Here is a 15,849-nt window from a genome sequence, read left to right as displayed (position 1 = left end):
TACAATGGCATGATGATGATAGTGCTACTACCAGACGTGTTTCGCATACCAGCTGCTCAAGATGGTTCCAACTTGGTTAGCTGAAATGGTCCACTTTTTACAATGTTCTGGACAGACCTTATAAGAAGAAGATCAGAAAAACTTTACATAATACTCAGAGACTATTTGCAGTTATACCAGACAGTAATCTTGGAACTTAACCATCATTTTAGTTTCGCAGGATCCCATAGAAAGAACATCGCCCCCATGACAGCTGGAAGTAATTCTTTTTTTTTTTTTTTTTTTTTTTTTTTTTTTTTTTCTTACTTAGTTTTTATTCATAATCATAAACTTAACTCTGCAATCCAGCTAGACTTGAAGGGGAATGAGGAAAATATGGAACCCAAAGAACTTCAGTGAGAGCAGAGATTACAGGGTACTGCGAGCAGATGGGGCTGGGGTGCTCTCCTGAGCTACAGAAGGAATGGTCTGGTGGGTAAGAAGCCCGCAAGTCAAAAGAATTAGAGTTGTCCACAGTCGGAAATGGTGATCTTCTTGCTGGTCTTGCCATTCCTGGACCCAAAACGCTCCATGGCTTCCACAATGTTCATGCCTTCTTTCACCTTCCCAAAGACCACATGTTTGCCATCCAGCCACTCAGTCTTGGTGGTGCAGATAAAAAACTGGGAGCCGTTTGTGTTTGGTCCAGCATTTGCCATGGACAAGATGCCAGGACCTGTATGCTTCAGGATGAAGTTCTCATCCTCAAATTTTTCTCCGTAGATGGATCTGCCGCCAGTGCCATTATGGCGTGTGAAGTCACCACCCTGGCACATGAATCCTGGAATAATCCTGTGAAAGGAAGAACCCTTATATCCAAATCCTTTCTCTCCAGTGCTCAGAGCACGAAAGTTTTCTGCTGTCTTTGGAACTTTGTCTGCAAACAGCTCGAAGGAGACGCGGCCCAAGGGCTCGCCATCGGCCGCGATGTCGAAGAACACGGTGGGGTTGACCATGGCTGCAGCAAGCGGTGAAAGGGGACAGCGGCGTCTGCAAAGCGGCCTGGAAGTAATTCTAAAAGACTACATCCCCTCTCCCAACAAAGTTTGTCCTAGGGTTAGGGACATCATTTAGGGGTTGATTATAATTGGTATAGGGTTGTGGGTTGGAAGGGAAATTTTATGGGCTCAGGGATTTCTTTGAAATAAAAGGGAAAATTGGATGGAATAAGATAGTGTGAGTTTACATGCATTAATAATAAGTAAGTAATAGAGTGAATTCTTGTGAGTTATAATTTATAGGCAATTGCTTTGATATAGATTTTTGTATGTTGATATAATGTTAAATATTGAATATTATATGCATTCATGCTTCTACCAATGCTTAAAACATTTTATATATTAATAAATATATTTATCAAATTGCAATGTACATTTCTTCCACTGATCAAGATACCTATTCATTGGTTACATTTTGAGCCCATTGTCCTCATTTGTTGTACAATTGTTTATTGTACAATATTCTAATATGAAGTCTTAGTCTTTAAGTTATATAGGTATTAGAATTATAGATCAATAGTCATCTATGTTTGTCTTACTTATAGTTAGAATAATCAGGTTTTTCACACACATGAAGAATAAATGTTGAATAGATAGGTAAATCAGCCACTTCAAACAGCTGTAAAATATGGATTTTACATAACCTAGGGTACTGTTGAAGTGAGACACAATTACTACTGGTAGCATTGTCTATTTCCAGAGAATGTTGAGCACCGGAGACACTCAAAGCTTGTTTTCTTGTTGTCAAAACTAGCCTTTGGGCAAAGACATGCTCATGCCTCAACCTCTGACAAAATACATGGTATCCAAAAATGGATAAGCAGTTCTGTTAAATCTTGACTGGCATTCATCTCAGAAACAAATATACCTACCTCTGTTTGCTGAGCATTGTGGTAAAGGCAAAATACACCAATAAGCCCAGTTTGCCCATCTTTTTTTTCCTTTCTGTAGGCATTAATTTTCTCATGCATACAACATACTGTTGATCTTTTCTCTTTTTCTTTCCCCATGAATAGATACTGCTCATATAAGGAGGTATCCTATACAAATGACACAGAAATAACAGAATTGATTCTCCTTTTCAATTTCCTTCTAAAGTGACTGTCTATGTCATGGAACAAGAATGGGGAACACCAGAATTGTAAAACTATACTGTCAAAGAAGTATGCATTTCACTCTCATACTTACACTGTACTCATATATGGTATATTTTTGAAGGAAGTGACCTATGATGATGTGCACATCAACTTCACTAAGGAAGAGTGGGATTTACTGAATCCTTCCCAGAAGAATCTCTACAAAGATGTGATGCTGGAGACCTACTGGAACCTAACTACTATAGGTGAAAATGAATTTCTTTCATGTTTCAAAATATGGAGACAACTTTTCCTTGGTTTATAATTTTGTTCTGTAATTTGTTTTAGAGAAAGAATAATGGGGTGAATAACACAGTCACAGTTTTTAGGTGCACTTAAGATAATAAGCTAATTGTTGCACATTCTTAAATAATATAACTTCTATTCTGGTACTGTATTTTAGGATACTTTTGGGAAGACCTTAACACCAAAGAGCATTGTAAATGTTCTAGAAGACATGCAAGGTAATTTTCTTGGGCAAGTTCATAACAATTTCCCTTAAATAGTTTGTAATGTGTTCTGGAACTTTAAAACAAAAGCAAAAGTGTAAATAAGCACAGCTTTAAATATATTGATGGTTATTAAGTTCTCACAAATCCATATACCTCAATTTCTTGTATATGAATTGCATCTGCAAAGCCTTCATTTAAGAAAAAGTCTAGGTAGCAATGCCTAAACAGATATCACCATTTGATTCATAGCATCATGAGAGCTATGTTGTAGAACTGCTGCTTCATTTGCTTCTTGCTATTCATGACAGAAAATGTATACATATTTCAATGATGATGAGTATAGGTGCAAAACTTTCTACTAATTCAATAGCCCATGGTAAGCCTTGTATCACTCATATACTTTTTGTGACTGTGCTAAGTTTAGTGAAATCAGATTAGTCAAGGGTCAAGGGGCAGTGATGTGGAAAAACCTTAATATCTATACCTCAAGTCTCTGAAAGTTGAACCTTGTGGATTCATTTTGGAAATCTTTTATACACTATTCTTTTTTTCATATATATATATATATGATTTTTTCATATATATATATGATATGTCACTCTTGACACAAGTGTATGAGCATAGGAATATGGAATAGGAATATGGAAATATTTAGCATACCTCTCCTTAAGAACAATCAAGAAGATAAACTGTAGTTCCTATGTAGAGTATACATGTTTAATTTGATCCACAAATACAAAGTTAATTTATTTTCTATCATCATGGTTAATACATAAATACAAACTCACATTACAACAAAAACAAACAAACAAACATGAGTTCTAGGTCTATGCAAATACTTCTGGGTGTCTTAGTTCACTTACCAAATGTATAATGATTCACAATATAGTAAAATTATGAATGGAGTAATGTTTGTAAATGTTGTAATAAGAGTGGCGGGCTACGTTCCTGGCACCCGGCCACCCGCATGGCTAGCATTATCCGAAATAATTACACGGAAATTGTTTTCTTTTAAACACTGTCTGACCCATTAGTTCCAGCCTCTTATTTGCTAACTCATACATATTGATCTAACCCATTTCTAATATTCTGTGTAGCACCTTGGGCTGGTGGCTTACCAGGGAGGATCTTAACCTGTGTTTGTGTCTGATGGGAGAATCATGGCGACTCACTGACTCGGCTTCTTTCTCTCAGCATTCTGTTTTCTTTACTCCACCCACCTAAGGGTTGGCCTATCAAATGGGCCTAGGCAGTTTCTTTATTAATTAACCAATGAAAGCAACAGATAAGATACAAGACCCACCTCCATCATTTCCCCTTTTTCTGTTTAAACAAAAAAGAAAGGCTTTAACTTTAACATAGTACAATTACATATAGCAAAACAGTTATCAAGCAAGAATTACAGTTACAATATTTATATCTATTTTATCTTTTATCATAACTAAGGAAAACTATAACTATTTATTTATTCTTCAACTCCATCAAGACTCCAGAGTGATATAATATTACCTAAGTAAACAAGAAATCCAAAACTCTAGAAATGACAGAGACATCTTGCTCCCTGTACAGTCACCCAAAGTTCTTTTGTTTCGTTGGGGCATCCGTCTTCGGCCTTCAGACCCATAGTGTTCAGCAGACATTTCCATGAAGCAGGAAATTTCAAAGACAGTTCAGTCACTTTCTGCTGTGTCCTGCAGAATGTCTTGCAGACTCTTTCATGAATCAGGAACCCTGAAAGAACATCTTGCCTTTAGGCAAGTTCAGCTGTCCTTTCTCTGCGGGTCCTTTGTGTCCAGTTTATGCAACAGTCCAGGCAAGAGCAGTTTCTTGCCCAAATGGCTATCAAACTCCATAAGGAGCCTCTTCGATGCCCATCTTCCTCTTGAAGTAGCTTGATGCTGCCAGGAGCAGATGTGTCTCATTGTCATGAAAAGCCCTAAGGGATTAAAACATTTAAATGCCATATTCTTATTCTGCAGTCTTTAAAAGATATAAAGAATACCTATCTAACTGAAATATATCTCTATATATAACCTGAATATCTAACTAACATGACTACAAGCTTGACTAATATTTATGATTATCCATCAACAACCTGTATTTCCTAATTATACATTACATTTTAAAAATGAACTACACAATCACAATACCTTAATCAAGATACTGAAATACATATACGTATAACAAAATTGACCTTAAAATCCACACCAATGCAAATTATTCATACCTATATCATATCCCCCTTTAAATGTAAAAGAACATTTATAAACAATATTTGGGAACATGGGCACAGTTTTTTTCTCTCCAAACTGCTTCCTGCTGAATGGGGGTGCTGTTATTCAGGTCTTTTATGGGATAACCTGTCTGCTAGGTTCATCTCAGTCGGCAGTTGAGTGAAGTAATTTTCTGAAGGTGTTCACAGCAACCTCTCAGGAGGGCATGATCATACCATATTGGGATAGACACAATCCACAGGGTCTCATCCTCTGTGAAAACAAAAGAAGAAACTCCTTTCCAAAGCATCATATCCTTAAACCAAAATTCTGAAGTCATAATACCCTTATGAAATCCATTCTGGTTCAGCTTGGTAGCCCATGTAATAAAATGTCTCTCTGTACTTAGCTCCTGTACAGTCAAAAATTTTAAAGAAAGCACAATAATACAAAGAATCCAGACTCACTGTGAATTTTCCATTTTTATGTGTCTTATTTTTACTCTATCAGTTTACTTTATTCTGTCTCTTTAAAGACTTTACCCTTTTTTTAAAGACATTAACTTTATTCTTTATATTCTTTTTCTTCTCTCTCCCAAGCCTACGTACATTCATCCAACACTGTGACTCATTTAGTGGTCTTTTATGTCTGAATCTGTTTTATTGTGAATCTGTAATTTTTTTTTACTATCCAGGAGCATTTCTTAAAATGTTAAGCATAATAAATGCTATTACCATAATAAATGCTATTATTATGGTAATTACGGTAGTTCCTGCTGAGACCAGCATAGTTCAGCATGGTTGAGCTGAGCCTCTCCTGCCTCAGAGCCATTTGGTGCCCCTGAGCCACTCACAGTTCCAGGCACATGGCAGTCCACATCGCCATCAAGCGAGGTGTACCACTTTACTCCAAATGCTCCATTCAAAAGCTCTGTCTCCAGCAGGAGCCAGACAGATATGGTGATGGCGGCACAGCCCAGAAAGCCGGCATTTTAAAACAGCCAGTTTTTTCCTGCTGCTGAGTCAGGAAAACTTCTTTGTGGCAAGCCACCCACAAAAAGCCAAAGCTGTATTAAACTCTCTCCCTTTTCTAAAGACCTCTCAGGTTTTTAAAGTGGATGTAGTCCATCACGTTAGAGAGCCACTCTGTCATAATATGAGTGGGTGGGTGCCAGGAACGTAGCCCGCCACTCTTATTACAACAGGTAAAGCACTCAGTATATGCAGTTCTCTTCAAAAATGTAAAAAATACCCTAGAAAAATATAGGTAGTGTTATAGATGAAAAGGTAAACCATGACACAATGGAATTTATCATCACAAAAATTTTTTCTAGATGTAAAATGACCCCCAATGAGAGAACAAAACATGATTTTAAACAAAGCTATAAAACCTTGATATTAGATTCCTTTTTACAATTTGAAAAAATATGAAGTTAATTCATATAGGTATAAGGTACAACTGCATTGAATGTGGTAAAGCTTTTACATGTGTAAATTTTGCTTGCAGGATTGAAAGAAATCAAGCTGGAGAAAAGTTTTCAGTATATTCTCACTGTGGTAAAGTCTTGTCTTATAACACTCATCTTCTAAGGAATGAAAAAACACATAGCGGAGAAAAATGCTGTGAAATTAAGCAATGTGATGAAGTCTTTTCTTGTCACAATCATCGTGAAATGCATAAGAGAACACACAGTGGAGAGAAACCCTATGAATATGTTCAAGATAATAAAGACTTTCTGTATGTAACTCATCAAAGTCATAAACGAAAACATACTGGAGAGAAAACATATGAATGTAATCTGCATGGTAAGGTCTTTGCTGATCAGAGCCATCTTCAAAAGATTAAAAGAATATATACTAGAGAGACACCCTATGAATATAATCAGTGTGGTAAAGACATTACTCAATGTACTGTTTTTCAAACACATAAAAGAATACAAACTGGAGAAAAACCATATGAATATAATCAGTGTGGTAAGGCCTTTGCACGTCATATTCATCTTCAATTGCGTAGAAGAACACGAACTGGAGAGAAAACATTTGAATATAATCGGTGTGGTAAGGCCTTTGCACACTACAGTAATATTCAAAGCCATAAAAGAACACATACTGGAGAGAAACGCTATGAATGTAATCAGTGTGGTAAGGCCTTTGCATGGCACAGTGGTCTTCAAAGACATAAAAGAACACATAATGGAGAGAAACCTTATGATTGTAATCAGTGTGGTAAGGCCTTTACACGAAATAATCATCTTCAAATGCATAAAAGAACACATACTGGAGAGAAACCCTATGATTGTAATCAGTGTGGTAAGGCCTTTGCACAACACAGTCACCTTCAAAGCCATAAAAGAACACATACTGGAGAGAAACCCTATGAATGTAATCAGTGTGGTAAGGCCTTTTCTCAAAACAGTGTTCTTCAAACACATAAAAGAACACATACTGGAGAGAAACCCTATGAATGTAATCAGTGTGGTAAGGCCTTTACACGTCTCAGTCATCTTCAAAGGCATAAAAGAACACATACTGGAGAGAAACCCTATGATTGTAATCAGTGTGGTAAGGCCTTTGCATGTCACAGTGATCTTAAAAGGCATAAAAGAACACATACTGGAGAGAAACCTCATGAATGTAATCAGTGTGGTAAGGCCTTTGCACACCACAGTAATTTTCAAAGCCATAAAAGAACACATACTTGAGAGGAACCCTATGAATATACCCAGTGTGGTAAGGCCTTTGCCCTTCTCAGTCATCTTCAAAGGCATAAAAGAGCACATACTGGATAGAAACTCTATGAATGTAATCAGTGTGTTAAGGCCTTTGCTCAACATGGTGCTCTCAAATGTATAGAAGGACATATACTGGAGAGAAACCCTATGAATGATATCAGTGTGATAAGGCCTTTGCAGACCCCTGTACTCTTCAAAAGCTTAAAATGTAACATACTCTAGAGATACCTGTGAATGGAATGTGGTAAATTCTTTTTCACAATTATCTCCAAATACATAATATGAGCCCTTCTGTAGAGAAACCCTGAAGATAATTTGGATACTTTTCAAAAATATGAGAAAAAAATCATACTGTAGTGAAACTATAAATGAATTCAGTGTCATAATGTTTTGTGTTTTATATAAGAGTAAGACTTAGTGTGTAGTCATCTGAGAAAGCTTGTGCATATTATCATAATCTTTTGGACCTGATGAAAAAGCTGGGTGCTTCTTTTAAATTGTTCTTTTAGCTGTCAAGCCACTTACAGTCAGTTAACAAAAATCAGTTATTGTGTAGAAAAAAGTTTGAAAATGTCAACAATTTGTTCATGCATCATTATAACTCTCTTTATTTTAGTTTGAACCAGCAAAGTAATGGATAAATCCTTTTCAGTTACAGGAAGGGTATTCCAACTTTGGTCTTCAAACCAGAGCCAAAGGAAAGAACTTTGTCTCTGAATCCAGAACTAGATAATGAAACAACATCTCCCTGAAAACAGCCAAAACATTAAAAGGCCCAGTGAAAGAAACACAACTTGGCTCTCAAACCAGAACCATAAAATCCTAAAAGTTTCAACAATGTTTTTAAGCTCAAAGGATATCATTAACTGAAATATGAGAGGCATCAAGAGTCAAATCACTCATACGCTTACTTGTAGGTTTTGTATAAAAGTATCCTTAGAAGTTGGGAATATAATTATAGTTATCAGAAGATTGGGAGTGGTCATCAGGAAGGTAGATAGAATGTGGTTACAAGGAATATTTTCTGAAAAGGAAAGATGGTTTGAAGTAATAAATGATGGAAACATCACTCTTAACAGTAGCCACAAATAATATAAAATATTATGGAATTACCAACTAAAGAAGTGAAAGGACTGTTGGAAAAGAACATTAAATCTTTGAAGAAGACACCAGAAAATGGGAAGATGTCCTTTGCCCTTGTTAGGTAGAAATCAACATAGCAATCTACAGGCTCACTACCATTCCCATGTAAATATCAGAAAAATTCTTCACAGATCTCAAAATAAAAACACCCAACTTCATATATAAAAGCCAAAAAAATGCGGGATAACCAAAACAATCCTACATAAAAAATAATTTCTGCAGGCATCACATTCCCTGACTTCTTTAGATGACTGCAGAGCTGCAGTACTGAAGAGAGCCTGGTGTTGGCACAAAAACAGATAGGAGGACTAATGGAACTGATTTTAAGACCCAGACATCACTCCACTCACCTACTACACCTGATTTTTGACAAAACACCAAAAAATATAAAATGGAGAAAACATATTTACAAATGGTGATGGCATCACTGAATATCAATGTGGGGAAGAATGAAAGTAGATCCACATCTATCATCATGAACAAAACTCAAGTCCCAATGGATCAAAGACTACAACATAAAGACAAACACACCGAACTACATAAAACAGAATGTTGGTTAATCCCAGCACTCGGGAGGCAGAGGCAGGCGGATCTCTGTGAGTTCAAGGCCAGCCTGGTCTACAAGAGCTAGTGCCAGGACAGGCTCCAAAGCTACAGAGAAACCCTGTCTCGAAAAACTAAAAAAAAAAAAAAAAAAAAAAAACCAGAATGTTGGAAGTACACTTGAACACATTGGTAAAGAGGACCACTTTCAAATTATAACCCCAGGCATCACAGACACTGAGAAAAATTATAAATGAGTTTTCCTGAAGCAAAAGTTTCTGTAAAACAAAGGACATGATCAACAATACAAAAAAAAGGCAGCCTGTAGTATGGGAAAAGATATTCACCTAAACCACATTGGATAGAAGACTGATCTTTAGAACATACAAAGAACTTAAATAATTGATCATCAAATAAAAAATGGAGTACTCCAATAAAAATGGAGTACAGACCTAAAAAAAATCTTTTAACATATGAATCTAAAATGACTGAGAGACACTTAAGGAAATTTCCAAACTCCTTAGTCATTAGAGAAATGAAAATCTAAACAAATTTGAGATTCCCTCTTACATCTGTAACAATAGGCATGATCAAAACACTGATGACAACTTAAGCTGGAGAGGATGTGGAGTTAAGGGAACACTCCTGCATTTTTGATGGGGTTACAAACTGAGTCAGCTACTTTGGATATCAGTATGGTTATTCCGTAAATTAGAAAGTCACCTGCCGGGTTGTGAGGCATGGCTTTAATCCCTGCACATTGGGAGCCAGAGATAGATCTCTGTGACTTCAAGGCCAACCAGGTCTACAAGAGCTAGTTCCAGGACAGGCTCCAAAGCTCAAGAGAAACCATGTCTTAGAAAACCAAAAATTAAAAAAAAATGAAAGAAAATTAGGAAACAACTTATCATAAAACCCAGTCATGCCCTTTGGATATGTACTCAATGGATGCTTAATCATACCACAAGGACAAATGCTCAACTGTGTTCACAGCAATATTGTCAGAGCCAGAACCTGAAAACAACCCCTCCTCAGAAGAATGGAAAAAGAAATTGTGGTATACTTACACAGTAGAGTACTACAGAGTGGATAAAAACAATTACATCTTGAAATTTATGTGCAAATTTATGGACCTAGAAAACATCATAAAAGAGTGAGTTAACCCAGAACCAGAAAGAAAAAATATATGTACTCACTCCTAAGTGGCTTTTCAATAAAAAACAGGGGACAGTCAGCCTACAATTCACAATGCCCAGAACATATACAACAAAGAGGAAACAAACAGAGACATACATAAATCTATTCTATATAGGACATAGAGAAAGACAAGATCTTAGTAAATTTGGAACATGTGAATCATGGGACAATGGGATGGGGGAGGAAGGGTGAATAGTGGATAAATATAGTTGAATAAAAAACAATTAAAAAATCCTTGATTCACAGCCGTTTGTGGGTGAATTAAACAAAGTGATAGTATAAAATGAATAGCTGAAATATGGAACTTTTCTTAGTTTTGTAGCTGAATGAAATACTTCCTCTTGCTAAGGCAGACTGATTTATGATATTTAATTAAAAACAATCCACACATTTTCCAACAGAAAATTAAAGATTTATACCATATCTCCCAATCTTCCCAAACCAATAATCACACATGAAACATTTGAGACGGAAGTGCTTGATTTTACCTAATGTAGCTGCATTCATTCTAAGTTCATCATGTAACACTGAGTTCATGTTTTAATGATGAATTTTGAAGGCTGTACAAGTCAGAGTGACAGACCCTGAACTATGTGAGTACTAATTGAATCTTTGACTTCTGAAAACACCAAGTTAGAGTGTAAGAATACCTTGGGCTTTTATAGGTCAGATGAGCACCTACAGAGCAATGGATCTCATATACAATATAGCTAGCATCCAGAATCAAGAACTGGATTCAAGAGAGCAACTATACCCTTTATAGATTCATTCATACTGTAAGAGACCATGCCCAAGTGCATTGATATTTTAAAGCTGTTGACTGAAGGAGCTCTCACAGCACCTACCCATTTAACTTAATACGAAATTCCAAACCCTATACAAAACTCTGTACACAAGATGTCAAAATTAAAGTTAGAATTACAATAAGCATAATCAATATTAAGGAAGGAATACATCCTAATGGTTTGATAAGCATTTTATCCTAAGGAGTCCATGTTGTAGTAGAAATGGCTTAACTAGATCATAAGAGGATGGTAAGTATGATTATCTCATCTTCAACCCCATCAAAGACCTGAGAAGAGCAATAATATTACTTGAGTAGGCAGGTAGTGCAGTCTAGCACCTTCCAAAAAGTGTAGTAGTTGACAGACAACTGACTGACCAATCAACCAAAGTCTCATCACAGTGTTGAAGAATAAGACTTCATATCAGAATATAAAACAATCTTTAAAGAACTATGCAGTAAAGCAGGACAATGACTTCAAAATGTAAACAATGTATAAAAATCTTGATCAGAGGTAGAGTAATATAATGCAATATGATAAATATATCATAAAATTGCATCAATAAAAATATGTTTTAAACAGGTAGAATCATACATTTATACAATCTGACATAATAACCTTATATAGTTGTTACAAATATTCTAAACAAAAATCAAAACAGTCTATATAATAAATATAATTCGAATTTGTGTCAATATACAAAAGTATACCAATGTAAATCCATAAAAAATATTTCAGAAGTATTCCTTCTATTACAAACTTATTAGTAGGAGTAAGTAATCTACCTATTATCCAATTCCATTTTCGCTCATTTTGAGATCTCTGGGTGTACATCATTTCACCCAATCCTATGACCCACCCAGCAGGTCCTAAGTTACTCCAGGGTCTTGAAGAGGCACTATCTGAAAGACTTGGGAGGAAAGAGAAACGGATGCCAAACAGTATTTTGTCAAGGAATCCGTTTATTGAAGCAAGTTTCATGCCTTAAATACTCCTCAGAAAGGTACTCGGGCAGGGGGAACTCAGGAAAGGGGGAAGGGAAGGAGGGGCTTGGTAGCTAGGCAACTAAGTGGGGCAGTTTGAGAGCTAAGCAGGGCAGTTGCAAGGTCAGTGGCTAGAACACCTGCTGTTAGTGATAGCAGCAAGCCCTGAAGACACTTTGTGGTACTTTCCAGAGCTTGAGTCTCCACGATCAGCACATAATGATTTGGCTAACTTTAAGTTTTCTGTCTCAAGATTTTTACTTCAATGCCCTGTGAGAAAGGAGAAGCCTGAAATGGCTCCTGACAATCCTATATTAGTAATAATCAACTCGTAAATGTTGTTCCTGACTGTGACGACAAACTTTGTTGGGAGAGAGAATGGCATCTTCTAGAATTGCTTCCAGGGACGATGTTATTTCTATGGGATATTATAAACGCAAAATGATGGTTAAATTTCAAGATGGCTGTTTTGGATAATTGCAAATGGTTTCTGAGTATTTGATAGGGTTTTTCTGAATTTCTTATTTGGAATTCTGGCCAGAACATTGTAAGAAGGTGCACCATATCTGCAGCTTGTACCCATAAATTGGTCTCGTAGTGCTATCAGCATCATGCCGTCATATCAACCAGGTAGAGACATTGTGGGTCCCCAATGTCTTCTTCTTGGAAGCTGTTCTTTGATGAAAATGTAAGCATTATTCATGTAGACATATATTCATTGAAAGATAAGATAAAGACAAAATGGGCATGAAGGAAAGTAAAATATTCCTTCAAAATTGATCTTCTTTCTGTTCCATACCAGAAGACTGTTGACATGAGACAGAGTTTTGAATTTTTCTTTTAACATCATGCTTGGATTTAGAGAAGGATAGACATTGTCTAATTCTAAAACCATTTCTGATTCTTAAGTAGAGATGGAAACACAAAAGGACATCTTATAAAGCTGTAGCCCATACAAAGCACCTAACAGATTATCTCTCTGGGGGTGTGCCTCCTCACAGGTTTACAGGTCAGTATCTGCCCCCTTCCTGAGATATAAAGCATACAGTGTGACAAACAGAACCAGAAGAGACAGATCAGCTACTACAGGTGAGGAAAAAATGAAAATATTCCAGATAGTGAGAACAGTGTAAGCCATGGCTTAGAGGCTGCAGCAAAGTCAGCAGGACCTTTAGAGACATTCATTCCTATGCCATCAAAGCAGCAACAGCACACATCTGCCCTAAGCCAGAAACTCTGGAAGGAACACACACTGTGTTTTGACAGTCTTCCAAATAATTCCAGTATGTGTGTAAGTTTTAGGACCTCTTATCCAGGCTACCAGCTCTCAAATGCTGTTTTCAGGTCACTTCTCTGTGATAGGATAAGAGGTGAAGTGGATGTAACTTCAGGTAAGTTTGGAAGTGCATAGTCTACATTGCTTTTGGAGAGCTTCCAATAAACATTAGCCATTGAAACGTTTTAAGAATCCTACAGTAAAGACCTTTATTTCTCATTCAGCTTTGGCTCTCTGTGATTCTGCCTATTGATACTTCCATAAATACCCTCTTAGGGATGTTTTTTTTTAATTTATTTATTTATTTATTATGTATCCAATATTCTGTCTGTGTGTATGCCTGCAGGCCAGAAGAGGGCACCAGACCTCATTCCAGATGGTTGTGAGCCACCATGTGGTTGCTGGGAATTGAACTCAGGACCTTTGGAAGAGCAGGCAATGCTCTTAACCGCTGAGCCATCTCTCCAGCCCCCCTCTTAGGGATGTTATCCTCACTAGTCACATGGATGCGATGTAACCTACAGAAGATGAGGAGACTGTCTTCAAGTCACAGAATGTGTATCCATGTTGGAAAAGACCTTAAAATTTTTTGTGTTCTCAAAACACTGCATGCTCTCTCCTTCCACTCTACTGTGTATCCAGGCATAACTCTGCATTATGTAGACCAGAAGCAGGACAAAAGTCTCTGCATTTATCTTGAAGGAATTTTCTGACTACTCATCCCTGGAAGATCTATTCTTTCCTCTGTGCTCAGTTATGAACCTGGTGACCCTGCTCTGAACACTGCCTTCATGACTGTGTGTATGTTTGATCCCTGCCTACACACACCATATACAATTTCTGAGTAATATTTCCATTTAGACAATCTGCTACACATCTACTTTTGTGCCTCTGATGCTGTTCCACCTACTCTCATCCCAGAAGACCATCTCTCTGATGGCTGTGACATCCAGATGCATCTGAGACTTTCCACAGGCTCCACAGAATGCCTGCTGCTTGTCATCACAGCCTGTGATTACTACCTTGCTATTTGTCAGCAACTCAGGTACCTGTGCACATGAGCCACAGCTTTTTCTCAATGCCTCCAAGAGCCGTCTGGGTATTCTATGTCATCAGGTAGTTGACAGAAACAGTCATTGCCATGAGACTGTCATTGTATGGCCACCAAGTATTTAGAAAGTTCACCTGCAAGGTCCTGGGTGTGCTGAAGCTGGCCTGTGGTGACATATCAGTTAAAAATGACTTTGTCCTTGTGGATGCCATCCTTCTGTTACCTCTACTCAAGTACCTCATTAGCCTTTCTGACATGCCAATCCTGGTCACCTTCCTAAAGGTGCTCTCAGCCAGCAGGCCCTGCAAATGCTTTTCCACCTGCTTGGAGCACCTTGCTGTGGTCCTATTTTTCTATAGTATCATCATGTTTCATGTACATGAAACCTATGAACACAAATGGTTATATCTCTAACATGGTCTTTACAGTCCTCTTCATTGTGGACTTCACACCCATCAAGCAGGAAGTGATCTGCAAAGATAGGGATCTTGACTTTCTGTTTGTGTCATCAAATGCCAATACCAATGCAGAGCAGATTATAGAACTATGGGGACCTCCACTGTAGAGACACAGTCTGTCTCACTAAGTCTGTCAGTCTGACTCCCCAGTTTTCTCCTGTCCTGAACTTGTCTGAGCTAGTGTCCAGCATTTTAATGTGATCTAATCTCAAGACTTCAGCCTTCGCTAGGTTCCTTCATTCACAACTATAATACCAGCATGTGTGGGGCTAAAGCCTATTGATGGTTAAATTAATGTCATCCTGTGCTACATAGTGTGACCAGTACCAAGAAAATAAATAGATACTAGACATTAGTATTTCCTTCTTAATGTGTCCTCAGTGGGCACTGGGAGTACCATTTTAAGTACTACTTAAGAGTGCATCATTTCCTGATTGACAGTCACAAATGGCTTCTCACTGCTCTCAAAAAGATGTTCATCAGCAGGACCTCACAGCTGCCTGCCTGACTGCCTGCCTAGTTCCTAGCCTTCTCCCAGACTTTCAGTCACACACAACTGACAAATGTGAGTTTCGATCTTCCCTAAACTCCCTACCCCACAAACTCTTGTGTTCTTCTTGTGAGGCAGTTATTATCAGCACTCATTCAAGAACACTTGAACTTTCTTTCCCTTTAGGCTCAAAACTGTTTTCTCCTCTCATTATCTCCCTCCTGTATCTTTGGTTTCTAATATTGTTTATGGCCAGATGGCATTTTTAGGAATGTATTTTTTATTGATTTTTATTGAATTCAACATTTCTCTCTATTCTCCTCCCTGCCTCTTCCCTACCCCCTTTAGCCTTCC

General features: G+C 37.4%; 1 protein-coding gene and 1 pseudogene across 1 annotated transcript; one reads left to right on the top strand and one right to left on the bottom strand.

Moving 5' to 3' along the window:
- Nucleotides 1-455: 455 nt before the first annotated feature.
- LOC121434787 (peptidyl-prolyl cis-trans isomerase A) lies at nt 456-1,036 on the bottom strand. The gene has a single exon (XM_041633761.1). It carries the CDS (start codon nt 993-995, stop codon nt 501-503), a length of 495 nt encoding a protein of 164 aa, XP_041489695.1. The 5' UTR covers nt 996-1,036; the 3' UTR covers nt 456-500.
- LOC121434668 lies at nt 994-15,112 on the top strand (annotated as a pseudogene).
- The last annotated feature ends 737 nt before the right edge of the window (nt 15,113-15,849 follow it).

The sequence above is a fragment of the Microtus oregoni genome, unplaced genomic scaffold (genome assembly GCF_018167655.1).
Source record: "Microtus oregoni isolate MIOR12 unplaced genomic scaffold, Mior012 000044F_ref0000062, whole genome shotgun sequence".
NCBI classification, from domain to species: domain Eukaryota; kingdom Metazoa; phylum Chordata; class Mammalia; order Rodentia; family Cricetidae; genus Microtus; species Microtus oregoni.
This window is presented reverse-complemented; position numbering and strand designations above follow the sequence as displayed.